At 41.6% G+C, this 12,653-nt stretch overlaps 1 protein-coding gene across 2 annotated transcripts in view; it reads right to left on the minus strand.

The window, feature by feature from the left end:
* Positions 1-1,048: 1,048 nt before the first annotated feature.
* rsu1 (Ras suppressor protein 1) overlaps positions 1,049-12,653 on the minus strand; it is a 99,212-nt gene continuing 87,607 nt past the window's right edge. The window contains exon 8 of one of the 2 annotated variants that reach the window (XM_038722990.1): positions 1,049-1,950. In XM_038722990.1, coding sequence (XP_038578918.1) covers positions 1,848-1,950 — 103 coding nt within the window. In that variant the 3' untranslated portion in view covers positions 1,049-1,847. Of the gene's footprint in view, positions 1,951-4,888; positions 5,045-12,653 lie in introns of those variants that run through there. The other variant, XM_038722999.1, reaches the window with a different exon arrangement.

A 12,653-nucleotide genomic window follows, 5' to 3' on the forward strand; every position in this document is an offset into this window, starting at 1 on the left:
TTCTGCCCTGTGTCACTACCCTCATTAAAGTGGCACAGTGCAGCCCCCCTTAGACAATCAAGCCTGCCCTAACACACACGCCACCTATAAATCACCTGCTGAAAATCAATGGGCTTTAGTTAGCCTGGGACTCATTGTGTCCTTGGAAAGGTGTGAGATGAATTGAGAACAAAACAGCAACAACATCCACCCAAAGGGACGGAGAAAAAAAAAAAAAACAAGAGAGTGGAGCAGTGGCTGTAGCTGGACTGAGCTTTCGGGTGAAGGTGATGGTTGACTCATCTTTACTTTCTGACCAACATTCAGTTATTGTAATGCAGCTTCCACGGCGCTGCCTACGTTTCAGCCAGCGCTGCACCTTTCTAACAGAGGCAGGCTGCCATTACTTTAGATTCTGGCTAAGATGGATAGAGGTCTTAAACAAAGGCTACCATACTGAATCTTCTGCCCTCTGCATCAGCACCACTTTCCTGAATATTCCCACTCTGCTGATTAAACTGGAAAAAGTAGCCTCGTGCCCCATCTTTAATAAGCAACATAAAAACCTGGTCTCCACCTGTGTGCTGCTCTCAGTGCTATACCATGTAGCAGGTCAGGGAAATGAGCTGCAAGAGGAACTACAAGCTGTTTAAAATGTTTCATCCTTTAATTCTGTATTGTAATGTCACGGTTAGTCTCTACTAGTCAAATCAGTGCTGATGTTTAAATTTTCATAATAACCCAACATAAATGATAAAGAAAGCATAACCTCCACAGGCCCCAGTGTGATTACCAGCCTTCTGGATTCATTGAGAGTTGCAGTTTTTGTCCTGCAGTTTGTTTTCGCAGGATGAATGTCTGGTTCTTCGATGTAGCCATGCTTTCCTCTACAGAGGGTCAAACAGCCATATTTCCAGGCATGACGGTGCAGTGCTTTGGAGGCTTAGAGTTGATGAAAAGTACTCAGCATGACAGACAGTGAAAATAAGTTCAAACTCATAATGGAGAATACTTCAAACATGACTTGACAATTTGAATGTATATGATCAGAAATGAGCTATACCAGAGAAGACAAGTGATTGTTTTATTTGAAACGTTAAATACAGAGAGACTGTAATAAAAGCACGATGATTAAAAAATGATTACATTCATTCCTTTTTGCAACAGGCTGAAATGTGATGGACACTTGGTAAAACTTTGATTAGTAAAGAGAACGTGGAAGTGAAGGTGCAGCGAGTCAGCTGTCAGAGGTCAGTGGGAGAGTGAAAAGAAACCACATGTAGATGAGCTGCAAATGTCTTTTTAGCATGTTTGATAAAAAATAACTCCATATTACACAATATTATAAAGATGATGCTACTGAGGGGAATGTGACACAGCTGCATCGCGTGAACTTCCGGGGTTAGTCTGGGGGGCTGGATACTGGCTGAATTATCATTAAATGGCAAAGTGGGGCAGCAACAGAGCCGTGAGACGCTGTCTATCTTAACTCTTTCACATCTGTGAGAAGAGTCTTTCCAGAGAAAGCTGGACCCTTGTGTTCAGTTTCACTTCATACTGACGTCTTCTAAGGCCACCAGCATACACAACGCCCGGGTTTTAGTTTCTCAGGATGACATTATATTAAATACTGATAAGTGACCTCTGATATGGATGTTGTGCAGGTGTTACCAATAGTTACCTCTGGTCAGGCACTGTCAGCTAAAACACACACATTCATCTGGACTTAGTCCATAGTTCACTTAGTCCAAACAATGTTTAACACCATGCCTTTAGAAACGTAATACAATAAAAAAAAGACAGAGGGAAAGAGGCACATGCAGTGAGTTTGCTGGCAGCGAGCGTCCTCTCTGGCCTCAGGCTTCTGTTCACTTGTTCTTGGCGGCCAGTGGTTTGCGGCTGATCTTCTTGCTCTTATCATTGCTCTTCTTCGGAGGTTCTGGGTTGGCCTGCATGTGTCTGCCATAGAGACTGAGGAGGAGAGGGAGGGGGGGGGGAAGGAAATATAACAAGAATATGAATATCCAGAATGGATGGAATAGGGTCAGTAGGTTATAGTCTATGATCTAGTTCTGAACAGGGTTAGATGTGTGAACAAGGTTCTGGAGAACAGTCAGAACCTTCTGCTGTTCTGCTGAGTGGATCACTGTGGACTTCCACTACTCGATTTAATTAAATAAAACCACCCACAGAACACTTTCACAGCACTCATGAAGCACAGCCCTGCTCTTCGCTGCCCATCCAGACGCTCAGCATATTCCCAATAGCTTAAGGGCGTCTGACCAATGGCAGAGCAGGAAGCCCCGGCTCTCGAGAGCACAAACTAACCAACCAACAAACCAGAGTGGTTGCTCATGCGCTCGAGGGACCCGAGCATGACGTTTGTGAAGGAGGCAGTCTATTTTGTAGTTCCAGTTTTCTCGAGAACATCCATCCACATATCCATCAGCGTAATGTATTCATGCATCCACCCATGTAACAACTGTAAAGCATAAAAAGAACACTCAGGGCGTACTCACACTAGGCCCGGTTGCCTTGTACTGTGCCCAGGCACAATTGTCACCCCTCCCCACTCCCCCGCTGGCCTGCGCTCACACTGTGCCTAACTATTCAAGCCGGAGCATGTTTACACGAATCACTCCAGTGTTTCCCATACAATGATTATTTGTGGCGGCCTGCCACAGTACCAATGCCAACGGCCACATATTGATTTTAGATTTTTTTTTTAGGCTTATTTAAAATTGTATTTCATTGCAGAGGTGCGTGCAGAGCACATATTCGCTCAACACCTCTTCTCACTCGCTCACTCTCTCTCTCATGAACAACGCTGCACACAAGCAGTCATTGTGGAGATCCACCATAAAAAAGTTATTAGCGAGCATGTAAAAAGCCTAGCTAATAAGGATAGCTGTGTTAACTAGGGTTGGGTATCATTTAAAAAGTTTACGATACCAGTACCCTTAAAGTGATACCGATACCAACTGAGTACTTCATTCGATACCTTGCATAAAATGCCACCTGTTGAAGTCATATTAGTTGATTGGTAGCCTTATTGGGTGTGAATCATAGACTGTATATAAAAATGGACAATTAGCTATTAATTACCTTAAATTTACTTAACGTTACAGCTCAAACGAACAATTTGAAGCAAATCAATTAACCCTTTTACATACCGTTGGTTATGAGTTGTTTATTTGGACGTCACCTCAGTATGTTACTTGTAATAAACTTAATAAGCTAACGTTAGCGGTAGAGTCCTTAGTTACATGATGGAAGCTGTATAACTTGTAAAACGTTAGCCATGGCTGCCATCACGTTAATTAATTCCCCACACCGCTATTTTGAGTAACGTTGCTGCTGTCGGCAGGGCTGTGTGGGATTATTGTCTGGAATAGGACACGTGAGAGAGAAAGGTACTTTTTACATTTGTCATAAAATTCTTGTTGAGGTTCTGATACCTCCACGTCTGCTACTCAAAGGTTAAACTTTGAGTCTAAAATAACGTTACTAGTCTGGTCTACAGGACAGTTGACAGCTAATATAAAATGGTCTGTCTTAACAGGACAACACAAAAACATTTAAAGACTGTCTCCTTTGTTCCATTTTCTCCTCCAGAAACACTGAGGCATCTTTAGAAGACCATCTCAAAAAACTTGAATACTGAGGAAAAGTTCACTCTGAGCACCAGAACCAGACTGAGAGATTACAGGCCTCAGAAACCTTTGCCGGTGTTTTGAGTTAATTAGCTGATTAGAGAGCTCTTATCTAGTTTACATTTCTGTATAATTTACATTACAGAAATGTATTTATTTTAAAATGTTTATACATTTTGAGATACTGGAGATTTTATTTCCATGAGCTGTAAACCGTAATCATCAAGATGAAAACAAAAAGGGTTTGAAATACTTCGCTTTGATATATTCTACATTAATTACACATAGATTCACTTTTTGAATTAAATTACAGAAAATTAACTTACCACAATATTCTATTTTTAAAGACTCATCTGTATTTACTTTATCATTTTTATCACCTGAAGAATTTATTACACATTTTCTTCCCAGAGTCACACTGTGGAGCAGATGTCCCACCTGATTAGCACTCCCTGTCTTTACTACTTACTGAAAAGCTAATCGTATACCACAGATAAAACATGAAACATTAAAACTGAACTCTTACTTAAGAACATCAGTATAGTATAAGTTAAAAAGTGAAAATATTCCTAAACGTGTTTCACATGAAATGTTGAAAAGTAATTATGCAGTGTATTTCTGTGTGTGCAGGAGTATTTTTACTTTCTACCTTATACTCTAAGATAAATAAGGAGCCATACACACAGTAACCACAGACTGTATAACAGAGCCTGAAGTTTCTGAAGAGTGCTTTGTTTGCTGCTGGAGCAAACAAAGCAATGACACCTCCTACAAGGCTTCAAAACTATTCAGTGTGCAGATAATTTTTTGTTTTTCACAACAGAGTAACTTCTCAGTCAATGTCACGTCTCTTTAAGAAATGTCAAAATAAAACAGTATATAACATCAAACTTTCATTTTTTACTTTCTACTAACATATGTAAAATGTTAACCTATAAATACCATCTTAATATTTTCATTTACAGCTGTTAACTAGAATATATTGTTAAGTTTAGATCACACTATTTACAATTAACATAGGAAACTGATGATGAATGAAGAATGTGATTTTATTTAAAGTATAATTAGTCTGATACATTTTATAACAAAGTATTCCTAATACACAAGCAATAGTTTAATAAATTAAACTCTTGTCTTGCATTCATGAAAACATCAATATTAAAAGGTTTCAAATGTAAAAGTAGTTTTGTATGACTTGAAATAATGTATTGTAACAGTTATTATAATGATAGAATCTGTTGATAAGAACCCAGCGCCATAATTTCACATCAGTGATGTTCAGGTGTTGTGAGTAAAAAGAAAAAGCTGCGCAGAGCAGGAGCTGAAGAGCTGGAAGCTGGAGCTGTCATCTCCTGTGGAGCTGGACACAGCAAATCACATCTGGAGGGTTCTGCAATCAGCTCCTCTGATACCTGTCAACAACAACAACAATGGGAAGACAGTTAAGCAGCTTCTTCCAAAGTGCCATAAAGCTACTAAACTCTGAGATTGCCTCAGCATGATAACCTCTCTGGCATGTGACAGTAATTAGGGGTGGCAATGTGAAATACACTGTTTACTAATATGTGCAATATACGGTTTACTACTGGACACTGTGCAATAAGAATCCATGGTGCAAGACACCTGCTGACTACTCAAGTCAGATCTTATTGAACGTTTATTATAAGGATCTTATTTTATATTTCTTATTGAACTGTTCTACCTTTTTTGGCAAATTCTAATCCACCAATCAAACCCAAAAGCAGCTCTCACACACCTAATTTCTCGTCTTAACTAAACCATCGCCTTAGTTACAGCCCAGCTACCTGTCTGCAGGCATAACGCTCATTATATGCTGACAAAAAAAGTGGATGCAAATCTCTGCAGGTAGCCTACATCAGCTGTTCTGCATCCACCTCTTAAGCTCCTTAACAGAAATGCCACTGATCAAACGCAGTTATCACCTCAGATTGTTTGCTGAATCTCAAGGAATGCTACATCTGTAGTGTAATAACTTATTGATTACTCAAAACGCCCTTCAATATGTACTTCGAATCAATCATCCCCACTGATGAACCCCACAAAGAATAGTATAACGTTAACGTTTTTAAACAGTAACGTTATACTTGGAGGAGCACAGCTCTCCTCGGGAGAGACAGCTAGCTCAAATAGTGGCATTGGTGTGACAGTTTCAGGCAGAACCCGCTCCCCCCTCGGCTCTCTTTAAACCCTTCGTGTCCATCGGGATCAGGTGCAGCCACTTATAATAGTATCTGACTAGTATCTAACTGAACAGTGGCTCCGTTACAGGACGTAGCTAAATCTTACATCGCCCGTTAGTAAAAGTTATCTTTAACGGCAGCTAACTGAAAGCTGAGCCTTTACTTACAACTTCACACAGACGCCTTTTCTTCAAAGCATTATCACCCTAAAGTCTAACACTAAGGTTAATCTAATAACGTTACATTTTGGCTTCTCCCTTCTTGCTGACTTATCTTTGACTCATTAAAAGCTGGGGTTAGAACACACTAACTTACTTACACTAACTAAGCAGCTTGGGGCTGCTCGTATCTGGCTAATTAGCGTAACGAGCTAACGTTAAGCTAACAAGCTATATGCCGACAGCGATACCTGGTAAATGTTAACACATAAATAAAATACAGGAATTTCACTCACCAAGTAGAACACGGATTTCCTGGAGGTTCTCTCTCCAATAAACTGCACAGCCTGCCATTATTCATCCGGTATCTGCATGTAGAGCTCCGTGTAGCTGAGTGAGGCTAACAGACGGCGGACCGAGTGCTAGCAGTGGCAGCGGCTAATGGCGCCTGTCAATCAAAGCGGCCACGCCCCTAATAATGCAGAACTTTAAGGCTTAATATAATTTAAACTGGTGAGTTGTAAAAAAATTCACCCTCATAGTTGTTACGAAGGGCAAAATTAGCGATATGCACTAAAACCATTTTTTGAACCAGGCTGTAAACATGTTTTATTCTGCTGTAAATTTGGGCATTTTAACATGGGGGTCAATGGAGATTGATTCCCTTCTGCAGCCAGCCTCAAGTGGCCACTCGATGAATTGCAGTTTCAGATACTTCCGTATTGGTATCGGAAGTGAGAGCCGGAGGTTGCCGCTTGGTGTGAATGCTGCAAGCATTCACATCGTATGTTATTGCTAACCTTTATTATAGGGTGTGAATGCTGCAAGCATTGCCAGGAAAATTCTCCCATTGTAAGTGAATGGACAGCCTGTCGAAGTCCTCCTCATACCTACTCCACTTTGAAAGCTCACCAGTTCAGCATACTTTCAGCTACAGACTTCATTTAAACTGTAAATTGGTCACAAGAAGTTATTCTATTAATTATGTATTCAGCTTTTTGATATGTTTTATGGTTTGTTCATGGTCGCTGTCGAAGTTTTATGCTTTTTTGAGCTCTTTTCTGAGTTTATAATAGGTGTGTATTGCGTGACTTAGAGTGGGTGACATCACTACAGTGTAGCAGGCTTGTGAAATCGTCTTAAACTTTTCTCTTTAACTTGCTGGCTTGACCACAGTTTTAACTCTTCATGCATAATTATACACCAGAAACGTAGTAACTTTTGTTGTGGTTCCTCACATGGGCTTTTTAAATCCCTCGGAGTTATAGATTTGTCTCTGTGTCCTTCCAAAGGACAAGAGTGACAGAAAATTCTCCATTGGCTGCCATTGTAAATTCTTCTCAAATTTTCTTGACCAGAGCAGAACGTTTTCAACTCGCCAAAGTGGTCACTTTTTTCAACTTTATCCAAACAAAACAAGATCATATTGTTCACAAATGCCTTCTGTTGCTCCCGGTCAAGTCATTTCGTCAATATGACCTATAGTTTAGTCTCTGGGGTTTGTTTGAGGCAAAGATTTAGATAATTTCAGAGGAATATTCCTATGTGTCTCTGTTGTAGAGCTGGTTACCTTGGTGACATAAATTAACTGATCAAATATCAAAGGACTGAGTCCTCTGTTCTGATTGGTGGACTGAAGTTAAGCTATTTTCTGAACAACTGTCTATGTTCTCTTCACTGAACACATACACACACACATATACACACCTACACAGAGCCTTCAAAACATGGAGCTTTAAGCTTTACTGCATTGGAGAACACATGTATGCATAACTGTTTTATGCACACACTTCACATGTATCCATACACACACACACACACACACACACACACACACTCTAAAGGAGACTTATTAGGCTTCTTATATTTTCTGTCTTATGTATAATGTTTCAGTGTCAGATGTTCATGTTAAATGTGGCCAAAGCTCTACTCTTGACTCTTAATGATGTCATACAGTAATTTGCCTGCAGCCTCAATAACAACAATAGCAACTCCTATGCTTAGTCTGTCTGTACTGCTGAGCGGCATAATCATCCTGCTTCAGGAAAATTATTTTGTCAACTTTCAATCAATAAACTGAATTGAAAGATCTCAGCAAGTGCTTTTTCCTTTGGTGAGTCGCAAACCTCCTCCAAAAACAGTCACAAGTATAAAATGAGAAAGCAGTCTGTTTAAACAAGTCACCAAACTACACTTAAGATACAAACGGAGGAAAAGAGAGGCTGCACGTCTAGCAGACCAAACTACACCTGAAGCAGCCGCAGCTGCAGCCGGAAGCTCCGTGAGTAAAATCAGCTGATCGCAATGCGCCACAAAAGCGTTTAATTTATGTGATGGAACGCAGCGATTGATTAGTGACAAGTGATGTGAATAGCAAATAAAAATGTACAGAGAAGTGTTAAATGATACCAGAAGATAAAACCACTTCATCCAGCCGAAGGTGAATGACTGTTTAAATCACACATGGACTCGGCGCCTGCAGGCCTTTTTTATACAGTTTATGGTGCAGGCACATAAGGGGGAAAAAAGCATGCTCTTCTCTTTCTTTCTGTGTATTGTTTGCGTGTTTGGCTGTAGGCAAAACCATACAAATAGTCATTTTTTGCTGCAATCTAGTTACAAAAAGTATCCATTGAAGTGGTTGACTGGAGATGTTTCGATTCTACTCAATACTGGACTGTTTTGGTCGATACCTTAAAAGGTACAGAGTAGCGATACTCATCCCTAATGTTAACGTTAGATCACAGCTGGGTTGTCAAGGTTAGCACGCCCCCCCCAACCCCGCACCACAGGCTGTCATTCTGTGGGAAACACTGCATTCTTTTGAGAAAAGAAAAAAGCGCTCTCTCGCACGGCACAATGGGGTTTTATGTCTGAATTCCGTGCTCCCGCATAAGTAGCGACCACCCTACATGCGTACCATGCCAGAGTCCAGTTACCATGCTGGAGTCCATTTTAACCGTGCCCGGGCCCTCTCCAGGCCTCATCACCCACTGGAGCACTGCCATACCCAGCTTAAGAAGAACCTTAAGCAAAATATTTGAAATTTTGATGTTTTTATTCCAACTCACACTGTACAAGTAAATTGTCTGCAACATAATGCCAAAGCTCATGATGTAGGAGCTCACACTGTACGGTCCAATGGTCAGCCACAACCTGAGTGTTCACACTGTACTGTATACACTGTATGTGTATAAAACAGTAGTCAATGAAGTCTTTTTTGAATGCTCCGAGGGAGGTAGAAGTTTGTTTGTTAGCAATAATGCTAACAGGGCAGAAAGTGCTGCCTTGAACAGCTGTGTGCGTCTAAAAAAAGAGGCGCCAGTGTATATCGACCAGTTGGCTGGGAAGATGTGGACAGCATGGCATGTTAATTTTGCAGAGAAAATTGGAGGTTAGCTTTGCCACTTTCAGACGCTGTTCACCACTTCACGCAGGCGCTGAAAAATAGGCAGTGATCGTGGGGAATCCACTCGTGGCTGCACAGTAAACAACGACCGACAAAGCGATAATTCGGCCCGACTCTAAAGTGAGTCATGCGGCATGAAAATCAGGGCAGAAACTGGCTCAAATTATACAGTGTAAGCCCAGGCACACAGTCACTGGGATCCTCACCAGCACCATGGTGGCCCACAGTTAAACCGCAACACAGACACAGATATTCACATGGTCAGCAACAACATTCACTGTGCTCCACTTATTAGTGTCGGTTACTGCCGAGAAGTGGACAAGCATCCTCAGTCTGTCTGCCACTTTCTGTCCCATGGGTGTCTCTTGCTCGCAAAGAAGCAAGAGAGCTCAGTGGAGTGGAAAAAACGTTCCTTCACTTGGCCTCTGTGCTCCTCCCTGCAGCCACTTTCACACACAATTGTGTCTTTTGCTCTCCCTCCTCTCTGTGTATTCATGCTGAATCTGGGTTTAAAACAGAGAAGGTCGGAGCCTGCAGTGACATCAGGACCAGGATCCAGCAGTCAGATCATCCAATCATCAGCCAGCAGATTGGATAGTGTTTCTATACAGCCTTACTGGAAAGCCTATGGTGTTTACGTTTGTTCATCGGCCATTTTACAGGAACCAAAGGCTGTGTAAATTATAGGTCAGTACATTCTTTAATGTCCAGCACAGTCTCAATAGTCACAGCATGTGTGTCTGGATCTTTAAGATTCATTTAAATATATATTTCCTTTAGTTACACAGTTTGCTTGTTGAATACAATCAAAATCAGTGCACTAGTTAGGTGGAGAATGATTCTGTAAAATAGCTTCACAATGCGTCTGTGGCTCTCAGGGTGCTTTGTCCAGTCAGAGAAAGTAACCCTGATGATGTCCTAGTGATGTCATCGGGGATATCTCAGCTTGGGTTTGGAGAAATGTACAACACAAAGCCTGCACTACAAACCTGGGGTGTTTACAAGGCAGGCAGGGACAAGTTGCATTAGTATCTCATCCTCTGTCTCTCAAGTCCCCCAACTTTCCACAAGTACAATACAAGATTAGCCGTTCGAGTCCTCCGTACGAAGTCCCACTGAGCAGCAGTGCCGTCAACATTAGCACATGTTGCCCAGTTATTCTGACAGCACTCCATAAAGGACAGATTCAGGCTTACCAAGGGTCTCTGTGTACCATTCACAGCTCGTCCCACCTTAGCTTTGCCCAAACCTCTTCTACCAAATTAATATTTTCCAGCTACAGTAACTTCTGATGCCACAAAGACAAGAGGGGATGAATGAAGAAACTTCCAAACGTCAGTGATGTTGGTATTCTTCTCTACAGTCTGTGCACGCACACACACACACACTGTCAGTCTGTGATTGAAGTGTCTTGTGTCTCCTCTTTTGCCTCCATCCCATGTCAACACTTTCAACTGGGAATTAAATGCTGCCAAACCACCTAATATCTGCTGCCCATCAAACCATGGCCGGCAGAAACAGACAGACAGAGAGACGGCCAGTGGAGGAAGTGGTCTCCTGCAGGAGGGCGCTGCACCCCGTCTTCACAAGGGTTCTCTGAGGTCAGGCGCAGTGAGACAGGTCACCGTCAAAAAGCTCTAGGTTACACTACTGGCAGCCATATTGGTTTATTTGCCAGATTCCTCCAACATTTCTGCTGATCTGCCACCCCCCCAAAACCCCAGCCCCACCCCCATTGGAACATTTCCAGTCTTCAGGGATTCATATCTAGCAGAAAGAGAGGTGGAGACAGAGAGCAGTTGAGCAGCTCAGGAGATGAGGAGAGGTTGGGGCAGCTCCTGGGAGCAGCACACTGTCTGGAAGCAGCCAGGCCTTGGGACAGTTGACAGCTTTTAGCCATGCTAGCAGGATGGCCCTAGGGATGCCTATGTCTCTCTGTCTGGATGTCGGCCGAGACTGAACAATCTCAACATCTACAGGTTGGATTGGCATGAAATTCTGTACGGACGTTCACAGTTCCCAGACAATGTACCCTACTGACATGGGTGAATCCCTGACATTTCCTTTAGCGCCACCATGAGGTCGACCTTTGTGTTTTTTAACAACTGCTGGATGGATTACAGCAGAACCGGACAAATTAATGTGCCCCTCAGGATGAATGCTAATCACTTTGGTGATCCCCTGACGCATCTGGTCAACATTTAATTTGTCCAGTACATTAGTTTATGATACCAACAACTAATGGCAATCCCGTCAACCTTGGCTGTACTTAGTGTTCAGTGCAATTTAGCAAATCAGGCTAACACATTAAACTAAGCTGGTGAACATGTTTGTCATTGTGAGCATGTTGGCATCCCGACGTTAGCAATTAGTTCAAAGCAAAGCTGTGGCTATGGGCCGGATAAAGGTAGAAAAGAAGTAGTTTGTACGACGTGTCAAATGTGTTCAGCTGTTCTTAGGGACCTATGATGATGCGGTAAAGGTGGACGGAATCACAAAATTTGATGCCTGCAGCCAAAATGTGGTTGCAATTTATAAAAATTTAACTTTTCCCCTAGCATTATGAGTATATTTTTCACAGCACTTAAGCCAAACGAACAGAAAAACTATTCTGCTATGTTTTGTTTTCATTTGCGTGTCATTTACGAGCACCCTTCTTCTCTCCTCTCTGTCGTTGTTGTACTAAGGGCGGACACACACACACACACACAGAGTCACATCGAAGTGAGCTTGCTAGCTAGAGCTCACCACTTTAACAAACTCTCAAAAGGGCACCCACATCGGCAGATGCAGACCCGAGCTTGTTGTACACTTTGTGGCTGTGCGCGCGGAGACAGATATTCCATTAGAAAAAATAAATAGTTATGTTCAGCAGCAAATGGAGGCTGTACTCCAGGAGATCTGTGGGAAGAAATTATCAGTAATCAAGTACTAAACTATAGGGGACAATCCACAGTACAATTATTGGAACAATACATTCATTGTGAATTGTACCCATAAATAATTTCACATATATTGGAACATTTCTATATGCACATTTCATTTGATACATCAAATTCAGTCATATTGATTACACTTTTAATATTTTCTTACTGAGTTGTTGACATTTTATTCATCCACCACATGGTTACATAGTCTTTCTGATGACAAAATGTGCTTAAATTGTAAAACACAAAATTCAGAAAAATTATTATTATTACAAAAATTTGGGAAAAAATAAAACGATTTCATAGGGCCCTTTGTTCTGTAAGGC

Source organism: Micropterus salmoides, unplaced genomic scaffold, assembly GCF_014851395.1.
Source record: "Micropterus salmoides isolate LMB-PRFRI ecotype aquatic unplaced genomic scaffold, ASM1485139v1 Ms_hic_scaffold_1, whole genome shotgun sequence".
Classification (NCBI taxonomy): Eukaryota; Metazoa; Chordata; class Actinopteri; order Centrarchiformes; family Centrarchidae; genus Micropterus; species Micropterus salmoides.